General features: G+C 42.4%; 1 protein-coding gene and 1 long non-coding RNA gene across 5 annotated transcripts in view; one reads left to right on the top strand and one right to left on the bottom strand.

Moving 5' to 3' along the window:
* The window catches only part of RNF144B (ring finger protein 144B), an 81,318-nt gene that overhangs the window by 39,064 nt on the left and 17,118 nt on the right, over positions 1 to 25,136 (top strand). For 2 of the 4 annotated variants that reach the window (XM_062618024.1, XM_062618022.1), the window contains exon 2: positions 12,351 to 12,539. In XM_062618024.1, coding sequence (XP_062474008.1) covers positions 12,375 to 12,539 — 165 coding nt within the window. In that variant the 5' untranslated portion in view covers positions 12,351 to 12,374. The remainder of the gene's footprint in view (positions 1 to 12,350; positions 12,540 to 25,136) is intronic. The other 2 variants (XM_062618021.1, XM_062618023.1) reach the window with 2 other exon arrangements.
* Positions 1,657 to 8,947, bottom strand: LOC134163099 (uncharacterized). The gene is made up of 3 exons (XR_009964571.1): positions 8,874 to 8,947; positions 2,169 to 2,333; positions 1,657 to 1,797 (listed from the first exon to the last, which is right to left on the bottom strand). It is a non-coding gene; the product is annotated as an uncharacterized LOC134163099 (long non-coding RNA).

Below are 25,136 nucleotides of genomic sequence, written 5' to 3' on the forward strand. Positions count from 1 at the left end.
GGAAAGTATAAGACATGAGTCATTGCTCAGAGTGGACGCTGTCTGGGTGTCTGACTGAAGCTTTGATATTCATGTTTGGTTATACAAGGTATTGTATTTTCAGACTGTAAAGGAGTAAATGTGCAGATCTGAAAACGTTTATGAGCTCTATGCTTACAGAAAGGAAAAACATTGCAATGGAAGAGCTGTATCTCTGTGTTCAGGGACTGAAACAGGTCTTTCAAGACTACCTCTACTTATGCTTTTATGTACTATATGTTGCTGCGGCTTAGGGGTGAATTCCTTGCTTATGTATATATAGCTGCCAATCATTCAAAATTGCATGCTCCAAACCCCTGTATACATAGAAGGTAAAACACATCTCTTGACAGCTAGTATATAAGCTAATCACTTGCATGCAAAGAAAATTCCAAGATTAAGTAGAAGCTGTGATGTGCAGGCTGACACTGGTTATATCTGAGCTGTAGATGGGAAAATTCATGTGTTCTGCTTTGTGCTTAATTTTGGAAGCATTCTGATGGGTGGAGGTGGTGAGATGATGAAGGAAAGCAAGCTGTTTTTTCCCCCTTCAAAAAAAGAAGGTGGGTTGGAACTAGATGTTCTTCCCTTCCAACCCTAGCCATTCTATGATTCTATGTAGTCAGTGGGGAAAACTAGCTGATCCTGTGGGCTGTTTAGTATTGCACGCTCTTAAAGATTTTTCACAGCAGCAAACACTCCAATAACCACTGGTCCTGGAACTCTTCCTAATAGGGTTTACCCGTTATAGGGCTAAGATAACATCCACAAGGCCAGCAATAACTTGCTTGCTGAAATTTTGCACAACGGAGAGGACCTTGCACCTTCCTGACCTGTTCACAGTTGCACTAATGGGTTCAGTGGTGGGGAATCTCTATCGCAGCCCTCTAGGGAGGATTTGTGGGAAATGCAGTCATGCCCTTTGCCTGGAGTAGAGTGAAAGCCACATATATATATAATTAAGCTGATTCTACTCTAAGGACATGTGTTTTTTGGATTGGTCAATGTTTTTATTGCAAATACCCAAGCAGTGTACGTGGCTTGACTGGTTTCAAACCTGTTGTTGACTTAGCTTCCCACATTTTGGGAGCATAGTCCAACAAACAAAGGAAACATGCAGTTGTGGGGAGAGGAGTAGAGAAGGAGTAGAGAATTCTGGACGTAGGTCCTTTTTTGTAATTCCTTAAGAATGAGGACAGAATGCCTGTCTGAGGGGCATTAGTTGCCAAGGTCATTATTAACAGACCAGCTAGCAGAAAGATATCTTTAGAAGCTTTTTGTAAGATTGGCTCACTCTAGTATAGTAAGTCTATGAGTTCCTTCAGTGCTGTGTTCTACATACTCATTTTACTGAGTGTTTGAGAGGTGGGACACCTTTCTTCGTCTGCTCCTAGTTGCTTGTCTTTGCACACATAAAGCAGGTCCATTGGAGCTATTGGAAACACTGCCATTGGCAGGGCTTTGACTTCATGGGTAAGATCATGTAGAGACTAGCCAGTTGTTAACAGATATTAAGGCACTTGAGTCTGCAATCTTGTATGTTTACAGGTTGCTGTTCTCCTTTGAAATTAATTCTGCAATAGAGGTTGAAATTTGGAACTCAAGTGAGGGAATGATAAATGCAAAGCTCTAACTGCATTTGATGTACACTTCTGGTTTATTATACGTTTTGTAGTATCATCTGGATTTCTAAGTTGTTGCATTGAGCCTTTGAGAAAATAACTGTGTTCCCTGTGCTTAACACTGTACAGGCAAAAATCTTCTGTGAGTGCTTAAAGCCTGAAACATGGAGACAGAAGATGGATACAGAAAGTTAGGTGGGAGAGGGCAGGGCAGCAATGAGATAATATCTCATCGCATGATGGACGTGCATTGCATGCATGATGGTCCTTGTCTGAGCTGCTGCAAAGCTTTTTTTCTCAAGTTTAAGAAAATTACATTTCTGTCTTACATAGTTAATAAGATGCAGAGCAAAACATATCATGCTCTGTTAAAAATGTTAATTTATAAAAGTGGGAATATATAGGTGATTTAAAAATATGTCGGTGCTAAATTTAGTCAAGAGTGTAAAACTAACTGTAATTGAAGCTATTATTGTTATTCTAGCATAGTTTGCAACTTCTGTTAAATGGAGTGTATGTGAAGCCTACCAGAGGTTAGAGATGTTCCATATTCACACTTGATTGATGGGGCGGGCACCATGGGGCTTCTTCACACTGGGGCAGCAGGCAATGTGGAAGGAATCACCTGCAGCAGAACTCCTCCCAGGAGCTGTCTCCCAGCATGCTGGTCTCATTGCTCTTCCCATCCGAGGGCTGGAACAGAGGGAGAGCAAATGTGGATATTAAGAGGAAAGCAGAGAGAAACTCAGTCAGCAGATTGCTGCTGGTGTTTATTTCCCTCTTTTGCCTCTGCAGTTCTGGCCAGAGTTGGGACTAGTTCAGTGCTCTGTCCTTTCGTCATCTCCAGCTGCAGGTGACTTTGATAGGGTTCATTCAGGAGCTAGCAGAGAGGTGGTTTAGGGTTACACTCTGATTAGTTTAGTAACTGTTGTGGGAAACAGTAATAGTTCCTTCAGTAAGTGCATGTGTTTAGTTTCAAAACGATCTGTTCCTATCTGGGTCCAAACCCTTCTTCTTAATGACTATATTATTTCTTAACAACCTCCAGTATAGTCAGTGTTGTTTTCTTAATGGAAAATTAAATTTATGTTGCTTTCATAATAAAAAATGCTTATGTTTGTGATAGAGACTTCCCCAAGGTCTAATCTTCAGTTTTGATTCCCGGTGTTTGATTCACTGAATGTCACTGTAGCTAAAACTTGAAAGTGACCACTTTCTAAATCATTGAGTTGTATTGGATCAAGGGCACTTCTCAATGTAGTACCTGTTTATCTTGGTTGCCTTGAGCAGCATGTTTATTCTGTAAAAATGGACAGCATATTTGACTGAAAGATTAGATAGGGGCAAAGTAAAAAATTATACTTAATAGTCTTACTGAGCAGTCACACAAAAATTGTTATAAAAGAAAATTAACTTATTCTTTGATTCCTGTTGATGTAAATATAAAGTTGCGTGGTTTTGATGCTTGTAGTCAGTAGACTGTTGGACCATAATCTTGCAAGTTTGCGGTTTCCTCAGCCTGACAAGATGAAATCAAAGCAATGTTAAAGGCATCGTCTTATTGCAAGCACTGAAAAAACAGTGTTCAGATCATCGCTTGCAAAACTAAACACCTAAATATGCACTTTTTTTTTTCAGTAGGTGGTAAGTAAATTTATCTGGTACATGGTGCTTTTGCAGAATTCAGTGGAGGATCAATTTCACTGTTTCGGTCAGCTGAGTTGTTCTTTGGTTTCTGGCAAACTCTTCACGCTTCTCTTGGCCCTAGGAAGTTTCTTGCTGTCCTTTTCGAGGCCTGGTTTTGTGTCATGTCTCCACTTGCCTTGACCTGCTTCCCTTGCAGTCAGGACGCTGCTTGCTCCAGACGCAGCTTTGCTACTCTGAAAAAGGAGCCATCTCCAGCCAGAGGAGCCTGACAGCCCCGTTAGTTTCTTGTTAGAAGAACAGTACATATATGAACAAACAGATGAAGTTGGTCCCTCTGTAAAAGTCCCATTGCTTTCACTTGAACAATGCTTGTTTACAAATGTCTTCTAAAAATCCTTGATGTTAGAACAGGCCAGTGTCACAACTATCTTCTGAACACACCCGTGTCTAAGCTATAAACATTCCATCTCAAGGAGTTAACATATCCCAAGGTTTTGTTATTTGATTAACAAAAATAAACTTTTTTTTTTTTCTGTGTCAAAGGCAAATTGTTACATCTGACTTCCTGTTTCAGCTGAGACAGCTAGCCAAGATAACTCATTTGACCTTCTGAAAGCTCCTCCTAAAGCCTTTTTAATTAGTAAATGCTACAGTTATGAAAAGCCTTCATGTGGTTGGAAAGGAAGAACTATCATTTGCTTTTGGCATTAAAGTTATGAAGACTATGTTTTTATTTAACAGTGGTATATTACCTCTTGTCAACAGGAAGTTAAAAGTAAAGTGCACCAAACTAGTTTTGGGGGAAATTCCTTGTAGTTTAGCATTAACAGATGTTGCATAGTGTCACTGAGAATAGGGGATGGTATTTATATAAGCTTGAGAGTTTAATCTTAGATCTGGCAACCAATACTAACAATTCCCCTTGGTATAATTTTACTACTTGTTTTTTTTTTCAGTGTGTTTTGGAAATACTTGGAAATGTTTGATGCCAAAACATGCAAGTTCTGTTATCTGACTGCACTTTGCTGTGTCACTGCATTTTGTGATGATCAGCTTCCTTTAGCTCTGTGTTTGCCGGGCTGAATATAAATCTTCAGGGGAATCCTGCTCCTGACCTTCTGTGAGACCAGATGCATCAACATAGCCCACTGCCTGTGGCTGGCATTGTCACGCTGCTCAGGTATAGCAAGTTCGATACATCTGGGTCATCCCAAACTCGATACCCACTGCCCAGGGCTCATGTCCAATAGGTCTAGTGGTGGGAGCTATGCCTTTCCAGCCTGCCAGTTTTGACAGAGCTGTATCCTGAACTTTGGTGTGTCCTAGCTCAAGTACAGTTCTAGCAGAACTGAGCCAGTGTGGTGGCTTTTGCGATGTGATGGTCTGACCTCATACCATGCTTACTCCTGTCTTCAGGATTCAATGAAGTTAGTCATTGTGTGGCTCCTGTCATTATTGAAAGGAGATGAAGACCGTATTGTGATTATGCATTTCAGTTTAGTAAGAGGCTGCATTATTTCTTTTTCAGTCTTTGTGTTTTTATCTGTAAGTATTTTTTTTTGGTTGCTAATGTGGTATGAAAATACTTCATACAACCGGTGCTTCTTGAACAGCAGCTGGAGGGCTCTTTCTTTTTTTCCAGGCATTCTCATGAAAGCAGGTGAGAGGAATTGCCTTCGGTGTGTTCTCATGTACGGGCAGCACGTTTACCTAGGCTGCTTGGTTTTTAAACAAGTTTTCTTAAAATAAAAATTCTACAGTGCAGAAAACTGACATGAAATGTTATATATCTGACTTTTCTTAAGCCCTGCTCAAAGAGAACAGATATTGAAATATGTTTATTCTCTATAATACTTAGTCTTGGTAACATATTATGATAATCCAGAAATGGGTTTTCCTTGTACATGCATGTAATCAACTGCTTGCTGTATTAAGGCGCAGATGTAATACATTAATTCTGAATATATTAAAAATGTATTTAAGATTAGACTCTCTATTCACGGATCTGGTTGCCTTTTTTTGACACCACAATTTCAGAAAATCTCAAGTACTCGTTTAACTTGTTAGTAGTCCCATTGCAGTAAAGCAAAATATTCAGGCTTTGATACACAGGAACACTTAAACGTATGATTAAATGTCCTTCTTGAAGATGAAGGCTTTCCTGATTTGCAGCTTTAATCATATGTTTTACAGCCTTACTGAGTCACTGCTTGATAAGTAATGCTGTATGGACTAGATTGATAGCTCTGTGTAAACAGTGCATATCAAAAGGCGGAGAAATGAGTGCATTGTGGTTTAGTGGTCAGTCAGTCTATTAGACCACAGAAGTTCCAGTGTGCTTGATTCAGACTAATTCTTTGTGCAGAGCTTTTGAGTTTAAAAAAGCTGCTTAAGAAATTAATTTTGACTGACATAGTATCAGGAGAGTTGGGACAGCTAGGGACTTGCAGCCAAACCTGGTAATGATGGGGTTTTGCTGAAGTTGATAGAAGTGTGGGGGTTTTGACAGCTGTCTTCACATGTCCTAATTTCATAGTTCAGTTTATACCTTCTGTGATCTGACCCTGTTATCTTAATACCACTCAGTTACATTTTTGAAGTCTTTCTATAATTACTCTTTTTCTCTAAGGGCCTGATTTTTAGCATTGGTTTTGAACACTTATATGATTCAGGTAACTATCTTTTTTATCCTGTTTTTTAAGGGGGAGACCTCAGTTACAGGAAACAACAGAATTCTGACCTGAACAATGTCATAACAGGTTTTTATATGGCATTGCAATAATTTTGTAATGGGTGGGGTACTTAAAAAGTCTCCAGGGCATGAGGAACAATTACAGTGCTTGCAAATATTTCTTCAAGAAAGTTCAGTGAATACCTGGTACACTAAATAGGAGCTTAGCACAGGTGCTACGAGTTCATTTTGATACTGAAATGGTTTATGTCAAATGGGGAAGTGCTGTGTTAGACCCACACATGACCTTAAACGTAACCACGACCTCTTTATGATCCCACCATGTTGATGCAAGTCCATGCCTGGGTTCTGGTTTATGGCAAGCCTGGGGGGTACTGGGGTGCATGGGACTGTCAGGGCGCACCTTGCTCCACAGGATGGGCTGAGGCACACAGCATCCCACAGGGAAAAACCTGTACCCTTTTTATTCCATTAATGTTTCCTGGAGCAATATGTCTTATGTTTATACATGTCTTGACTTCCTTTGAATCCAAACTCAGCTAAAAGCATGCAGCACTACTAACTTGAGCATAATTGTTTGTAAACACAAGGCTTGAAGTAGCTTCTGCAAGAGCTCTGTTGCTGCTGTTGGAAGCAGCATGTGAAAAATGAAAGGACGACTTACGGTGCTGAATACAATCCATTCATTCTGTTATAGCTTCAGTGCAGAAGGCTTTCATGATTTTGTGTGATCTTTGTGAGTGGTGAAAGTCACATTCAGACACAATTTTTAGGGAAAGTACAGTGTCTTGATTGCAGGCACACAGACAATGTCCTTTTGATGTTGCAGCTCAGGAGACTGCCTCAGTTGTTTCCCCTATCACATATACAGAGTAACTTTTATACTTTGAGCCTAGTAATCTTGGTTTGAGGCAATTGTGGAGACTCAAGTGACCCTTTGTGTGATTGTAACAAGGATGTTAACCTTACGACGCATGCTCACAGGGAAAGTTTCAGCCCTAGTTTGCATCAATTTTTAACACCTCTATGGAGCTGTGGTCTCTTGACCTTGGCTGGCTGTCAGATGTCCACCCAGCTGCTCTCAGTCCCACTTCAGGGGCTTAATAGTTTCCACTTCAGAACACTAATACCAAGATTTGTAATGGGTACCTGTCTAGAAACAGGCACAGCAGATATTTGCTATTAGGAAGTTGCCTTGCTTTGAAAGCCAGGCACCAGACACCATGGTGTCAGGAAGCCCTGAAGGCAGACAAGTTCTATACTCCTTCCTTTAGTGCTTTCGCTCCTATTTCGCTCAAAATCTCCACTGCTTTTGTGTTAGTGTTTCTGCTTGTACTTGTCCTTCCCACCCCACCAAGCCCTTTCTCTGTCTGCTTTCAGCACACTCCAGTGTTTTCTTGCTTAAGGATAGTGTTGAGACATTTCAGTGCTATGTGAAAGCACAAATCTTTGTCACCCCCCCCGAGACAAAGCGAAAGTGTCCTCACACAGATGAACGAAATGGAAACGTTGACAGGTCAGAATGCTCACCAAGCTGTGGTTGGGGTGAGGGTACAGTGTATGCCCTCCTAGGACTGACCCCATATATCTCACATTTGTTCAGACTCTCCGGTCCTGCCTTGTCCTATGGCATCAACACCGTTAGTGTCAGAGTCATGGAAGGATGAGTGCTCCCAGCAGTTCTTCCTTATAAGGAGGGCAGCATACAATTTGAGGAAATACATCCCATTTCCTGGAAATTCTGTGCAATGTGAAAGGAGTGTGCTCTGCACGTGAGTGAGCATGTACATGGCCAATAGAAGTATGTAAAAACTTTGGATCTTTACTGTTCCTCACTGTTGACACACGCTGGCCCCAGTTTGACCCTTCCTTGCAATGTAGTCTACCATGTTCCTCTGGATTAGAGTGTCCTTGAGATGTGTTTATCCTTGTTCCACAACATCTCATGGAGCCTGTGTTGCTGTTCCCTGGAGGTTTTTGTGAGGAGTTAGGTGCTGTGTTACAGTTTCAGTGATCCATTTCTTGCTTTACTTGGGATTCAATCCTAAATGGGTCATTTGTGTTTGTATGCAGCTGAGGTGGCGCTTCATGGCTTCTCTGCAGAGAAGTGGAAAAGTCAGTTCTGCCAGGGTAGTAAACTTGAGGAGGTGGCTTGAGAGCGTAGGAGAGGACAGTGCATCTTGAAGTGATGTGAAAGAATAGGAGAAAGGAATAGACAGTAAGAACAAGAGGAAGATGGAGTCCTCATAGCAGCCTTCCAGTATCTGAAGGGGGGCTATAAGGATGCTGGAGAGGGACTTTTCATTAGGGACTGTAGTGATAGGACAAGGGGTAATGGGTTAAAACTTAAACAGGGGAAGTTTAGATTGGATATAAGGAAGAAATTCTTTACTGTGAGGGCAGTGAGGCACTGGAATGGGTTGCCCATGGAAGTTGTGAATGCTCCATCCCCGGTGGTGTTCAAGGTCAGGTTGGACAGAGCCTTGGGTGACATGGTTTAGTGTGAGGTGTTCCTGCCTGTGACAGGGCAGCTGGAACTGGATGATCTTAAGGTCCTTCCCAACCCTAACGATTCTGTGATTCTGTGTGTGTTTCTCTCCTCATCATTCCCACCATCTGATCTGATCATGGGAATGAACTTCCTCCACAGGCCTTATTTCTTTTCAGGGCCCAGCTGCCACTGGATGAGGCTACATTTCTCCATAACCATTAACTCTTCCCCCTGCATGCTTCCTTGGGCAGCAGTAGCAGAAGTCACAATTCTGGTGGGCAGAAGCAGCGACCAGCTGGTTGGGTTGCTCTAGGAAAAAGAGCAGGGAAGTAGGCCATGCATCTATTCTCCCTTTGATGGGTTTTAGGTGCTAACTGCATGGCTTTACCTGTGCCAGCCTCACCTGGAGGACTGCTTGTGGACAAGCTTGCCCTTAGGGAGCATAGAAGAGAGTTCTGTTGTTCTGTTCTGTATTCATGGTGCCTACTCCAGGGGCTGTGTCGGCGGGTCACAGAGCTGTGTCCATGGCTCCCATTGTGTTTTCGCTTTGTTAGCTGAACCCTGCTGGGGTTGGTGAGGCCATGGTGAGGTGAGGTGATGTGAGCCAGCCTGGGCTGTATGGGGCTGGATCCCCTGGTCTGCCAGGTTTGCTTGGTGTTGTCTTCTGGAGATTCCCAAAAGGTGCTCTGGCTGTTTTATGGAGAACCTTACCCCTGCTCTGGAACCCTGGTGCAAGGGGAAGAGGAGTGTGAGAGGGACAGGGAGCAAAGCTGAATTTAATCTGCAGTCTTCAGGGACAAGGGTGCTTGGGAGATCATAACAAGTCCCCACAACCATCACACTGGCATCTGGTCGCTTCTAAGACAGAGCAGTGTATCAGCAGCCTACTCTTCCCTGTGGCAAACTCTCTTGCTATCACACTGAGTGCCAGATTTAGGCCATCTAAAGCTAGCCCCTGGCCCTAAAATTCAGTCACACACCTGAATCTTTCTACTGCTGCCTTAATAAAAGCATGCAGGGTCATGATCCTTTTGGTTATAAAAACAACACTGACTTCATAAACAACTGTATCCATTTTATATCCAGCCCAAAATATTCCCACCTATTCTTTTGTACATCCCTCCTCTTAACATTTCCACCTTTTACCATGTAAATGAAGAAATTCCAGGTCTGTGAGGAATTGGGGTGAGTAGCTTACCTGTACAGATGCAGTGAGTAGCTTACCTGTACAGATGCAGCTGCAGTTGAAAAGCATACCTGAGTGAATGTGCTATAATCCTCCTAAATAATGAGATAATGTCTAGCATGTAGCTTTAAATAACAGGTAGTTCTTGATCTTCCATAGCATTTCTAGTGACTCACTTCTCCCCCCTCCCCACCCGCTGCAGTAATACAGAAGAGTATTGAAGCTCCTGACTCAGAGGGAGGCATCCTTGCAAGGCTTCTGGCCATGCTGGAGCTCCAGCTCTGCAACACTATGGAGTAGATGGTAGCATCATGGTAGCAGGTCAGGACTGCACTAACAATAACCCAAGCATGGAACCAGTGGTAGCAAGCCATTAAAGAGAAAGTTTGCTTTGAATTCTTAGCCAGAAATCTGGTTGCCAGAATCTTGGCTCTAAAATATTCTTGTATCAAAACTGGGTGCTTGCAGAAAAGACATCCCAGGGGGCACATCTGGTGGCTTCTCTGTCAGGCTACACTAGGAAACTGCAAGGTGTGAAAGTTAAGAATAGACAAGTGTGCTCCCACACAGATTTGTTGTGGTTTCATGGCTTTTGAAGAGAAAGGATCTTCCAGCAGACCCATAGGAACACAGGGCATGAGGCTTACAATGCAAGCCAAAGGATGGGGTTTGGCTGTGCATCAAGGGAGCTGTGGGGCAAGGTTCTTGTGCATTGACCCCTCCAACTCCATGAGCCCCATTGTTTCTCCCTCTGGGGAGCAATTCAGCAGGTACTGCAATCCAGCACGTCATGTATGCACTGACTGGCTGCAGCTGGCCTGGTTGCTCTGGGAGCTGCAGAATGGCAGCAGTGACATGCTGCCAAATGTGACCTGACAGCCCTGCCATGAGGACACTCAGGACTGCGAGGGAGGCAGGCAGAAGTGGACCAAAGGACTCGAGTCTCCTGTTTGCCCCATGAGATGTCAGATGTGACAGGCACACGGATGGGTCTTGGTTGTTTTCATGTTCATGCAGCCTCCATTCATGATGCAGCTTTGAACATGTAGTAAAGCCACACTCTTACTTGGTGCTGCTGCAGGCAGCTGTGCGCAGCCAGCCACCAGGTCTCGGCTTGTAAGAAACGTATATGAAGATTTTCTTGCCGTTAGGTGAGTGTATTCAGAAATGGATCTATGGAAGTTGGGCCAAGTTTCTTGGAGATGGGAGTGGATTTTCCTGTGCCTTAAATGCTGCACAGAGCCCCACTGTCTATTTTGACACAAATAAAATCTGCAAATTTGCTATTGTTTCCATGTTAAGCATGGGGATACTCTCTTTAATTTCTGTGTAAGAATGAGGGACTTGATTATTTTTTGTAGTTATGGTGCAGTGTTTTGAAATGCTTAGGCCAGAAAACATTCCGCATGAGCATGATGTTCCTATTTCTTGCTTCTCAAAGGATAGAAATTTGTTACCCAAGTACTGCTGTGGCATAATGTGTGGTCAAGCACAGCTATTCTGAGATTATCTCTGTCAAAGGGCTAGTGCACTTAGTTCATGGTTCACAACCCTCAGTTAGATGCCCAAGAGCCCTATGAAATAGATAGAAGAGCTGCATGTCAACAGTTGATACGCACAAAAGTTACACACCTGAGCAGGCAGCTCTTTGGCATCATCAAGGCAATGCAGAAAGGACTGCACATGAAATACTCTCATGCACTTGGATTTAAACTTCAGCCCTCTATGAAGTAGGATGTGCAATTCAAAACCCTTACCTGGGTTTAGATGCCTTCACCACCCCTCTTGCAATGGACTGCTAGCTCACTATCTTAGTGACAAGTCATGGAGAAGGTGGAGCTCATGGTACCCACCACCAATACTACAGGCTAAATGTCTGAAGTGCTTGCCTAGGAAGAGGGAATTCTGTGCTTGCTGTCACCTTGTGCTGCGCAGGAGAGCTCCCACTTTGTGGTCTGGTGAAGCCAGAAACTTGTTCATAAAGACAGAGGGGTGTATATATATATACATACAAATGCAGATTATTTTTTAAATAAACAATTTATTGTCCCAGGTCGGATCCCTGCTTCTGGGACTTTGATGAAGTGCTCTGACCACTACCATAGAATCATAGAATCACAGAATGTTTTGGGTTGGAAGGGACCTTAAAGCTCATCCAGTTCCAGCCCCCTGCCATGGGCAGGGACACCTTCCACTGGACCAGGTTGCTCGAAGCCCTATCCAACCTGGCCTTGAACACTGCCAGGGATGGGGCAGCCACAGCTTCACTGGGCAACCTGTGCCAGTGCCTCACTACCCTCACAGGGAAGAATTTCTTCCTAATATCTAATCTAAATCTACTCTCTTTCAGTTGCATATAGTGCATATACTGTACTGTGGCATATAACATAGGTAGTGTCTCGTCTGTGTGAATTTTGTTTGTTTGTTAATTTGATGAGTGGCCTGACTGAGCTGCTTTGTGCCAGCAAGGTGAACGTCCTCTGAGAACCCAGCAGTGTTCCCAACACCTTTTGGGGATGTGAGCTCTCAGGCGCCTTCTCTGTAAATTTTGAAGTGTGAGACCGGCACTGAGATGCTGAAGTCGTACATTTGGATGTGCAGATGCTTCTATGGATCTGAGATGTAAATTCAGATGTCAACGAGAAGTGACTACATGGCTTGTGGGATGTTTCAGCTGTTGATTTCTCTTTTCAGGCTGAGCGGACCATTAATGAGTGAATGGGCTCCACTGGGGAAGCTTGTCCTCACATCATGACAGCTGACAAGTCAGAAGCTGGAGAGTTAGCTCTGGAGCCCCTGCTCACTTGCAAACTATGCCTCTGTGAATATTCCCTGGATAAGATGACTACTCTCCAGGAATGCAGCTGCATCTTTTGTACATCGGTAAGTTGCAGCATTATCTTTACATTACAGGAGCGATGTAATGGGAGATATGCAGAACTGTGAGATGGGTTTGCTTCTCCTGTACAAGAAATGTGTGTTAACTATGGTGATAGAGGATGCTTTCCTAAAGAGCATTTGGTGTTACCAAATTATGATCTCCTGCTCCACTTAGGCGTATACAAATCTATGGGGTCAGATAGGTTACACCCAAGAGTGCTGAAGGAGCTGGCAAGGAGCTTGCTAATCCACTCTCCATCATCTATCAGCAGTCCTGGTCTAGTGGGAAAGTCCCAGGGGGTTGGAGACTGGCCAACGTGACGCCTCTCTACAAAAAGGCAGGAAAGAAGACCCTGGAAACTACAGGCCTGTCAGCCTGACCTCAGTGCTGGGGAAGGACGTGGAGCAGATGGTCCTAAGTGAGATCATAAAGCATGTGTGGGAAAATGGATGGATCAGGCCCAGTCATGAACCATGGGTTCATGAAGGGCGGGTCCTGCTTGACCAACCTGATCTTCTGCGATAAGGTGACCTGCCTGGTTGATGAAGGGAAGGCTGTGGACATTGTCTCTTTGGATAGTAAAGCATTTGACACTGTCTCCCACTGTCTCCAGTGTCCTCCTGAAGAAACTGGCTGCTGATAGTCTGGATAGGTGTATTTTTCACTGGGCTGGAAACTGGCTGGATGGCTGAGCCCAACGAGTGGTGGTGGATGGTGTCATATCTAATTGTCAAGCAGTCAGTAGTGGTGTCTCTCAGGGCTCGGTGTTAGGGCCAGTGTTGTTTAACATTTTCATTGACGATCTGGGTGAGGGGATTGAGCGTACCCTCAGTAAATTTGTGGATGACACCAAGCTGAGCTGTAGTGTTGATCCGCTGGAGGACAGAGAGGCTCTGCAGTTGGGATCTGGACAGGCTGGATCAATGGGCTCTGGCCAATGGTACGAGGTTCAACAAGACAAAGTGCTGGGTCCTGCATTTGGGCCATAACAACCACATGCAACGCTCCAGACTTGGGGAAGAGCGGCTGAAAAACTGCGCAAGGAAGAGGACCTGGGGGTGCTGATTGACAGAGCTGAACATGAGCCAGCTTGTGCCCAGGCAGCCAAGAACGCCAGTGGCATCCTGACCTGTATCAGAAATAGTGTGGTCAGCAGAGCCAGGAAAGTGATCATCCCCCTGTAGTACTGGGCGCTGGTGAGGCTGCACCTCAAATCCTGTGCCCAGTTCTTGGCCCCTTACTACAAGAAAGACATTGAAGTGCTGGAGCGGCACTTCTGGAGTGCCAGAGAGTGGCAACAAAGCTGGTGAAGGATCTGGAGCACAAGTCTGATGAGGAATGTCTGAGGGAACTGGGATTGTTTAGTCTGGGGAAGGGAAGGCTCAGTGGGGACCATATTGCTCCTACAAGTACCTGAAAGGAGGTTGTAGTGAGGTAGGGTCTGTCTCTTCTCCCAAGTAACAAGTGATAGGACAAGAGGAAACAGCCTCAATCTGTGCCAGGGGAGATTTAGAGTGGATTTTAGGAACAATTTATTCACCAGGAGGGTGGTGAGGTATTGGAACAGGCTTCCCAGGGAAGTGGTGAAATCACCGTCTCTGAAAGTGTTCACAAACCATGTAGATGAGGCTCCTGGTGACATGGTTTAGTGGTGGAATTGGCAGTCCTGGGTAATGGCTGGACTTGATGATCTTAAAGGTCTTTTCTGACCTAGCTGACTCTAAGATTCTATTTGTCTGTCTTGCCTTATTTAAAAGACTTATCGGTCATTCTGCTTTTGATAATATGTGAAAGGATTTTGTTCTTTTTAACTTTGTAATAAATGTACTTGGTTTTATTTTTTTAACAACAAATTGTGGATAAGCTTCAAGCAAGTACATTTAAGTTTTGCCCTTGATTGTTTGAACTCATGGAAGAAAGCTGATATTTGTGAAGCCAGATTGTGTGAGAGTATCTTCATTTATTCTGAATTCAGGATAGCTTAAATGAGATAACAATCCAGCTGTGTTTCAAGAAACTAGGATAAGATCGATTAATATGCATTTTCAACCCAGACCTCATGAATTTTGTTTTCCATGCCAATTTCCAGAAAACATTTTTGTATGTTAGTTTTAAGAAAACTTACAAGTAGGTATGAAGATATTGCTTTAAATCAAAAAAAAAGAAAAAAGGAAAGTTAATACCTTTACAGTGCTCCCACTATTCTCCAAGAATTAAGTGAATCTGGTTTAGTATCTTCAATGGCACATTAACCTCAGTGTTAGCTGGGCATGGAAGGGAGGACTGCTGAGGACTATGCCAGGCAGCTCTGGGCTCTCCACTCCTCCAGGGCACTGGCCAAAGGGAGAGGTCAGTGATGGCTAGGGATGTTGCTGTCCCTGCCTGTCCCCAGTTGATGCTGCAGCTGCCACTCCATACATACACCCCTTACCTGGCTGGTAGCAGGAAGAGCATCTGCTCTGAGCTTGGTTCTCCAATGCCATGACAGCGAAGAGGAGAGTACAGGCACAGTTGTTTGGCATTTGTGCAAACTTCGCTGACTTCCTCTGAACCAAGAGCCAGCTGTGAGTGACTGCTGAATGCAGCTGGGAGAAGCTTTAGACATGCTCTGTTTATTTCAGTGGGTGTAATATGTCTCAGTTGTGTTTACGCACCATGCCTACCCTTTGTCTGGCTGTTGTTGCCTGTGTCTGAATATCCTCTCAATGGACATGTCTGGACTGATGCAACAGAAACACGTAGATCTTACATCCTGTATCAGAGGGCTCTTGAAACTTTTAACTTGCCTATATGGCTTTCTGTCTTGAATCCAGAGCAGTTTCTGGGAGGCTGTATGTGTTGCCCCTTGGGCAGCTCTGAAGAGTAGAACCAGAAGCATCTTGCCACAGAAGGCTTTGGTGCTGGGGCTTGCATGAGTGAGTGCTCAGGGCCACAGCCTGCAGTAGCTGCACTAGTATGCAATGCCCTAAATTTCCTCCTGCTTATGGCAGTGCTTCTAGATTCTTTTATTCTAGCCTTAAGATAGAGATTGGGGTAAGAATGTCAACTGTGAGCTATGGGATTGAGTCCATAGGAGTTTTTCAGCTGGCAATGCCTTTCATCGTATGTAGCTTATTCTTATCTCCTACCACTAGGTTAATTATATAGATCCGAGAGTAGTTTAAAATTTGAAATTGAAAAGGGCTTGACATGGACATAATAGGTTCTGCTCTACTAAGATGAAACAGTTTAGTTTCTTTTTTGTTCTATTACATGTGTGACGTCTTTTTTTGTTTTTGCTAACTAATGATGATTCCACATCTATGATTGTTTTTCACTGCAGCATTTTTGGCTGTGGTAATAATTGGAAATCGTTACTATTTAGGCATCTGTGGGGGTGAGCTTGTATCTCCTTTCACTTGTAGTCTTTAAAACCAAGGAATTCAAATGAGTTAGAATTGTGTACAGCTATTTTTCAGCTTAGAAACTCTTTTAATAAACATTATCTCTTGTAAAAGCTGTGTTCTAGCCAAAGTAAGTAACCTGTGTTTAAGAAGATGTATGTTTGCATTTTGGTGGAATGTTGCTAGTAAGGCAGGAGTTTTCAAATAGCTATACACATTTTTACTTTCTGTGTTCAGAGAAGAAAAAGCAGATGGCTTGCAGAACACACCCTCTTATTTGGTAGCCTGGTCAGGTCTGAAGAGGCATCAGCCTTGTATTTATCAACGTGTGTTGCATTTGTAAGACTCTACTGAAATGTGAGATAAAGCACACACTGACACATCCTAAGAATTTGAAAATGGCTCTAGAGTACCTGATGGCTTCACAGTTTGCATTACTCAATTCATTTCCTATACCCATAAAATCTTTGTGGAAGTGCCATGGTGTGGCCCACATTCTTCTGTATATATATATATGTTAAGCAATGTATGTGTTATGGAACTTTCTGCTATTTGCCCCATTCCCAAAAGTGGAGGGGCTGTCGTCTATTCCTGATACTGCTTATCTTGTTTTTGTCTTGCCATTCATCCTTCTTGTATATTTGGTGGGATGTCCTTCCTATCTGCAGTCCTTTGTGCTTTTCTTGTCTTTCAGTTTTTTCTGCCATGAATACGCCCATGTGCAACTGCTGAGGTTTTACCCCTATGGTGGTTACATCACTCACACGTGTACGTGAAATAATTATGCACTGTGTCTGGCTACACCATCACAAGGTTACAACATACAGTATTTTAGTCCACTTATATCTGGGTTCAAAGAAACTAATATTAGTTGCGTCCTGATTGGTACACCTATAGAATTATATTGTGAATATTAAACTTATTCCTAGTCAATTCTACATGTTTGTATCCTTTGCTCTTCTCCTTCCCTCTGATAGCTCCAGAGGTGCCTCACACAGGCAAGATTCAGCAGTGCTTGAACAGGGTAGTACCAGAAATGGATGGGCCGACCACCTAGTTTTGCTTTTGGAGGGGGCACTGGATGTTACCTAGGCTTTGGTACTCATTAAACTAACTGGAAAGTATACATCTTGGACACTCCTGCCTTTTCAAAACCTGGCTGAAAGTGGGAAAATAGCTGCCAGAGATGAGTGGTGTGAGCACATGCACCTCACTTCCCATTGCAAGTAGTTCCTTGGTAGCTGGCACAGCATAAATTACACTGTGGAAGCAGTAGTGAGGAGTGTAGGACTAGCAGTAAAACTGGAAATACTAAGGGCCCTGTGTAAGACTTGGTGTGAGTCTGGAGCCTGTAGCAGTCATGGAGATGAGGTTTTACCAGGTGTGATAAGATTGCCATGGAGGCAGTGATGATAGAAGAGAATCAGTGCAGTGCTGTTACTGGTTTTGGGGGTCAGTAAAAAAGCCAGTGTCAGCTTCTTCCTTGCATGACTATTCTGTTTGGTTTTGTCTTTTGTCTTTTCCCCTTCCTCCTTAGCATTTCAGAGTCCTGATGAGAGCCAGTTGAGCAATAAAAACATTGCTGCTATTTACATCAAACAGCTTCTTAGATCCATCTGTGTGTTATTTACTGGAACAGGGTTTGATATGCCTAAGACAACAGATAACAAACCCTGAAGATATTTTCCTGTGTGTGCTTCTGTTGTCAGCACATGTTTGTGCAGAACTAGTGTTATTCACCCTTCTTTTTTTCCAAGCAAATTCTTTGTTGGGTCTTACATTTCTGAGAAATACGTGAGTTAACTGAGTAACAAAAGGTGCAAAACAAATATGATGATACACCTGTTTGTTATTTTGGTGCACACAATGCAGTCTGAATGAGATTAAACTTCATGCAACCTTAGAAGAAGTCAGTGTGCAATGTTGAACAGAAGCCCAGGTAGCTTCTGTGTTGTCTTGGCTATTCAACAAGTAGAAGGTGATCTTGAAGGTGTTCGTGAGAACAATATTTTCCACTGTAGCTATGTGTGACAGCAGGGCCAGGGCTAGACATGGGTGTAAAAGGCTCTTCTGCTGCTGTTGGCAGCCTGGCACCCTGGGCAGCTGCCTGCCTGGTGAGTCAGGGCCTTGGGAGGCTGCAGCCTCTGACAGAGGGGCTTGCATGCTGCTGCCCACTACTTTTGTTAGGGGGGAAGGGGAAACCCTTCCAGAAATAGGAGTTTCTCTGTTGCATTTAAGGCTCTTCTGCTTTCCTTAATCTTTTTAAAAGCAGCTTCGGGTGGCTAAATACTGACATTTTGTCCTTGGTGCTGTGGAGCCTCAGATCACTTGTGCAGGAGAGCACTGCAGAAGTGGAGACAAACTGATGTGGAGGATCAGCGTCATCAGCAAAAAGCATGGGCAGAAAAGCCTGAGAGCAGAGGAGACTGAGTAGATCAAAGGCAAGGAGGAGGCAGATGACAAAGAGCGTGGGTTGCCTGATAAACGAAGGAAATGCACATGAATACTTCAGTGAAAAACTACTTAGTAAAACTTCTGAGTCAGGGAAAATTTGTATTTGCCTCAATCTAGCCAGCACTGGGTTTTAGCATCTCTTCTGTTTCTTTGTGCTAATTTTCAGGAAGGAATTTGGTCTGCTGTTCTTCCTCCTCTTTCCCCTATCCTTGGAGACACCTGCATGTGCTCACAGCTGCACCAGAGCACTACTTTTTCCTCTTCCTAAACAGACCTTGAGCTGTAAAATGCCCTACTTTGTATAAAGCTCACCTTACTTTGTATAAAGCTCACCTCAGGTTGTTTTCTGCCTCCACTCACAGGTAGCAAGCTGTCAAGTTTTGACATATTGGATTCTTTTCCCCCCCAGCTTGATATTTAAAATGTTTCAGAATAGCTTTGTTTTAAAGTTATAAAAAAATGGAATTCCCACACCTGCTATGTTGGCACTGAACACATAGCACTTCTATAGTAACTTAGGTGGTTTAAGAACTTCTTAAATGCATTTCTGTGCAGAGTCACATGAAAAGCAGAGTTACTAGGGGTACTAAAAGAGTGCAAATGTACCCATTGCTTTTTGATGGATGCTAATGTCCAGGAAGAGGGGTTACATATTTCTGAACTCAACAGAGGTGGCAGCATCTGGATGGTGGCCAAGGGAAGACAGGTGAGGAGGAGGGAACTAACATGTTTAATGACAGCACCACTTTGGTGAAGTTGGTGTTATTGTCATTTAACAAATGAAGAAACAGATGCAAAGTAAGTTGTCAAAGCCTCAGACTGCCACGGTAGCTGAGCCAGCCTGTGGCTTAAGCCTCATGCTCATGTCTGTTTTTGTAGCTGTTGGTTAAGACTGGGTTTGGCCTGACACAGATTTGTTTGCGAAAGAAATGGTATTCGCAGCTGGTTTGGTTTTGGGAAGGGTGAGTTTCTCTGGTCCTGTTCTCTTGTTCTTTTCTGTTTGGTGGTAACACTTTGTGGCAATGATTACCAGGAAACTATCCTGACTTTTATGAAAGGCTACCAGGATATGGCGGGTTATGTGTAAGTATTAGACTATATATCTGAGCAGAATCTAGCACCATTGGTAGCACATCTTCTAAGACAAAGCTGATAACAATATATTTCTCAGATACGCTTGAAAGATTCCCTAAAAAACAGGCTTGTGGAGCAGCGGGAGGCCATTATATTTTGGTCCATTGTCATGTTTGCTTGCTGTTTTCACTTGGTCATGACAAAATGAAATGCTTGTCAGTGATGTTATTCCTCCCCTTCTTACTGAGCCACAAGATGACTAGATGTCATTTGAGGCTAAAGGGGCATTTTCTCGCTTTCTTTCAAGCATCTCTCTCAGTAAGGCTCTAATGTGGCCTGATGATCTATCCATTTGAAAGCAATTTCATTTATCACTGTATCTAGTCCTTAGCAGTTAAAATACAGGTTGAGAAATGGAAATGTGTATTTCATTGCATGTCTTTTTCCCCTTTAAACTGTGCCTATTATAAGTTTATCTCTAACAAATTAATAAATGGCTATTTCTGTGGTGTACTCTTAAAAAATATCTTCAATTGGAAAAGCTCACGTTTTCCAGGTGAAGTGCAGATGCCTTCAGGCTAATTGCCAATAGACTTGACTGATCTGGTTTTAAGACCTGTTGAGAAACACTTGAGATATTCCAGGAGTTTGATTACTACACATTGAAAGTGATTAGGCCATTTTAGAAATTAAACCTGCAGAACTGCAGATGTCAGAACAACGATGAACATGATACTAAATGTTATGTAGATCTGTCATAAACACTATCAGTACTGTTGTGGGGGCAGAGGATATTTATTTGAGTACACAACTGATTAAATGCTGAGGTGATCAGGGGGATAAATTTCGAGTTCTGGCATCTCACAGAAGTCAATAATACTCCATATTCCATTTAAAACAACATGACTACTACATTGTCTTGTGTAGCCACTGAAGAATGGGTAAATGGTTAGAAAGAAATGAAAGTTATGTCTTACTGAATAAAAAGTACATAAACAATCTTGTGGATTTTAAGATTGAAACCTGAAGTTTTCTTAATTTTTCTGAAATTGAACTTGTCTTCAAATTATACATTAGTAAGGAAAACCCTCTTTTGACAAGATGCCTTCAATAATTTCTTGCATTTTCATATTTAATGTAGGTAGGTCATGCCGTAGTACTGGTTAGGAAATACTGTAGATCCATTTTTATCCTTTATGCAGTTTAAAGACTTAACTAATCCTTTACTTATCCTGCATCAACTGCTTTACAGTGACTAGAAGCAATTTCTGTAGCATTTGGCAGGAATACAGGCCAGCACTTTCCATTTCTTTCTTCTTCCTACCCATCCTCCCATGTTTCTTAATGAAACTACCTGTTCAATTTTGTCATGTCACATATGTGGTTTCCTTCCATGCTTTTGCATCCAAACCAATGAGGCTGCATTTGGGGAGCTAAAGAGCTGCATGCAGATGGGAGATGAGCAAGGCAATGAAACATGTCAAAGCACTTGAAAAAGCAATATATAGGAATGATTGAGATCCATCTTTTGTCTCTGGTACAGAGATTATCTGAAAATGGCTTTGAATAGAAACATAAGATTTCACAGTAAGAGAGGTATAGTGTCTTTCTCATATCATTACCTAGTAACATAATACTGAGATTATACTTTGAACTCATTGTTATGTTAAAATGAGGAACTGTTGTGGTCCCTTTGCAGTTTAAATACATTGCCAGACATTTTTTTCTTTCCTTTTTTCCCTGGTCAGTACATTGAAAATCCCCTCCACACAATAGACTTCAGGGGAAAAAAAAGTTGAAACTAGAGCAGCATGTAGGAGAAGTGTTGAAATGAAGAATTCATGAATAGCCTGAACAGAATTTTCTGTTCATGGTGCTCACAGCTGACCACAGAAAACACTTTCAAAGGTTAGAGGAAGTGTTCATTGCTGAAGAAGGAATTTCTCATGTTATTAGTTTGTGCATTCCTGCATTGGGATTTTAGGTGCTTTTTTAGAGATTCTTCCCTCATGTTACGACAAACACTTTCAGCAAAGCCTGAGCTCCAGGAGAGGAATGTGTACTTGGGGCATATGTAAATATTTACCTAAATTGTAATCTTTCTTACAAGCCCTGCAAGATAAAAAAAAAAGAAATGCATGTATGTTGCATGATAATTTGATCCAGGTACTTCACGGGCCTTAACTTACTAGATACTCATGAGTATCATTTTGTGAAGTAGGTGAGTGGATATTGACTTTATCAAATAAGAGGAAGGCAATGGTCTGAAAGACACAAATGGCATAAGAATAAAAATAAAATCTTGCCCCAAATGCTTAGACAGAAAATTGTTTGAAAAGCTGTCATTATGCATGATGAATCTCAGGCAGATTAAAATTACTTGTAGTACACTCTCCACTGAGACTGACAACAGGAGGATGCTTGGGAAAGTTATCTCAGCAGCAGAACCTTCTGTTAGGTGTACTGACTTTTACTGGTGGAATTACATTATCACATTTGAAAAGATTCCTCTCGCTTGGTTGCATCAGGGTTTTTTTTTGTGTATTCCAGAACACAGATATGTACATGGTATAGTTGCTCAGTGGGGAAAATCTGAGTAAAGCGAACATAGCTGATTAGCTTGCACTTGCAGGTATGAAAATTAAAAATCCTTATGTTGATGTCTAGCATTTATTTAAGGGTGAACATAATGTAGCCAAAGCTCAAATGTTCTGGTCAGCAGGATTCAAGCCTGTTCAGGAAGACCACAATAGACTTTTAGTCTGTTTCCTCAACCATTTTGCCTTGACTATGTGGCATGTTTGTTGAAACCTTGCTGTGTTGGTAGAAAGGTCACTGTTGGTGACTTTCTCTGGCCATGGAGAGTAAGACGATGGTATCACTATCACTGTAAGCCGCAGGTCCTGTTGTGTGGCTTCTCCGGCCACTGACTGCTGTCCATGCTTGTAAGTCACCACACTGTGGGAAATTCATGGGGAGCGTAGCCCAGGGGTGTTGAGACCATGTAATTTCTTGGATGTCAAGATTAAGATCCTTTCAAGGAGCTGCTAATATCAGAGAAGGCTGAGTATCTTGATCTTACCTTCACTTTGTAGAGCAATTAAGTAGCATAGGTACTGTGTATAGTTTTCCTGAGATACTGCTCATCTTTGTAGACAAAATGAACAAAAAGTCTTTTGTATGTGTATATATTTGATGTCTGTGTAATGTATTCTCCACAGTGTGGGAGGACATGCTGCTGAGAAGGTCAGTCATGATTCATTATATAGACATTGAATCCTCTTTTCATCACATTTGCAGCTTTGTACATCTTTTCAGATACTTCTATTTGCTGCTTCTCAAGTAGCTAAATTAGTAGCTGAGCTGTAAAGAGTAGTAAAACCCCTCTAAAAACAGTCTTATTTTAAAGTTATTTTAAAATTCTAGTGATTTTCCACTGGCTCTTCTTTGCTGCTGACTTGTGAAATAGGGAACAAGAAGTTCATGTTCATGTACAGACTTAGTAAGAAGCTTAATCCTTCAGTGGTGAATGTTAAATGCTTCCTTTGAGTTTCCCAGCACCTTTAAAGTCCTTCCATGAACTTGTTGAATTACACCCACAGCACCTTTTCCAAGTGCAGAAAATCAAGGCAAAAATTCAATACCTGTAAAAGCTGTTTAACACGGAAGTTTTCTGTGGAATATTTGATGACCCATGGCACTTCACAGATCTATTATAAAATCTCTCCAAGTCACCCTCTGAAAGAACAGCATCATTTAAAAGTATTGCAGAAGTCTCCAGTTGCTCACCTGTCCTTACCTGCAACTGAGAGTGAGCTGGAAGACAAGGAGAATCCAGATGCATTAGCAATCATCACCCCTGTTCTCCTGGCTAGGTAACCCTAATTGTTAAGATACTGCATATTGAAACTGATTGCAAAATCCATACTGTGGGTTGAACCTCCTTAAGAGCTTCATGCCCATCCAGATGGGTAATTGTCAGTGCTCTGAGCTCTGTCCTGGAAGTCTAAATTAAGAACAAGCCTCTGGGCTGCTTTTGGGCCTGTAGTAACTTCTTAGGCTTTGTCCTTGCTCTGTAACCGGCTGACCTGAGCTGCCCCCAGCATACAAATCCACTGTACCATGCTGTCAAAACAAATTACTAAGTGTCAGGCAGCACCACTGAGGAGACAGAAGCCAGGATCTTAGCGAAAGTAAAAGGTTGCTCTTCCATGCTTGCTGAGGAATTCAGGCAAGCAAACATTAAGGGAAACAGTCCTCCTTCCCCAAATGCTGCCCTGAGACTTGATCCAGAAAGTGATAAGGTCTTCCATGAGGAGAGGTAGCGAGATGGAAGGAGGCTCTGCTGAAGCAACACCCACGATTCTAAGAAGTGCACCAAACACGCTGCAGCATGTGCAGGCTTTGGGAAAGGAGCTTAGGGGGCAGGACTTTCTGTTTGCATTGTTCATGATGGAGGCTGGGTACAGGGTGCTGAGGCTGCTGCTTGAATAATAGAAGAATAGCTCCTGGTTAAATCTGGGCTGATATTCCCTAAGGAGCTAACTAATACTGTGTTCTGTTACTGACATGATTTCTTTTTTGCTCTTCACCTGTATTTCCCTCACCTCCCACATACTCCTTGCACCATCAGTTCCTTACAGCCTGCTCTGCTGCTTTCTTACAGGGGTGTGTGCTAGATCTGAATCCATTAGTGCCTAATGAGCTAGATATTTAAAGCTTACCATTTAGGTTACACCCCTACATTCTTCTAAATGAATATGCTTCAAATATTTACAGATCAGAAGTAAGCTCATTTAAAATAATGAGTTAAGCTGATGCTACTTGCTTGAACTAATACCTCCATATAGTTCATCGCAATTAACCAAAACATGTGGACATGGACATTTCAGTCAAGAGACAGACAGGATAATAAGGAAACCTCATTTCCATTTGTAAAAGTCCTAATTATCCTGACATTTAAGAGGGTACCAGTTTCCAATAAAAAATACAAATGAGGAAGTGTCTTTAATCAAAGCACGATATGCAAGGCCTTCTCAGAACAGTTCAAACTAATGCTGAATTGAATGTTAAATGCCTGTAAATACTGGGAAAACATTTGGGACTTTACCAGAACTGATTATAGAATCATAGAGTCATAGAATGAATAGATGTTCCAAAAGGCTGTGATTTCCCCGTAACATAGCCTTTTGAACTCAGTGCCTGTTCTGAAAGTTGGCCTAAGGTCTTAAAGACCTTACACTTCGACATATTTCTTCAAAACTAATGGGGCAATATGGGAAGAAGGCAGGAATACTGAGGGGGGAGAGGAGAAGTTTATCATGTGGGCATGAAAGACAAATCTGTAGGGAACAAAGCTTCATTAGTCTTGCTGCTCGTAAATTATGTTGGTTTTCATTTACAATAAACTTAGGCAAGCTGATACTAGAATTTGTGATTATTTTGAGGAGACTCCCTTTTTTGTTTGATTTAAAAGTGTGCTTACTTATTTAGCTGTGCAGTTTGGACGTACAATTCAAACCCTGTCCTTTGGTCCATTGCAGGAGGTTTATGCCATGAAGCCTCTATTGCATGTATATGTGTATCTGTATGTATATGTGTATGTATATGTATTATATTATATGTATATGTATATAAAAAGACAAGCTAAATATATTTGAAACCAGCATGTGGGGAGGGCTATTTTTT

Source organism: Pezoporus occidentalis, unplaced genomic scaffold, assembly GCF_034315485.1.
Source record: "Pezoporus occidentalis ecotype Australia unplaced genomic scaffold, CSIRO_AGI_Poc_V1 ctg2, whole genome shotgun sequence".
In the NCBI taxonomy this organism is placed as follows: Eukaryota; Metazoa; Chordata; class Aves; order Psittaciformes; family Psittacidae; genus Pezoporus; species Pezoporus occidentalis.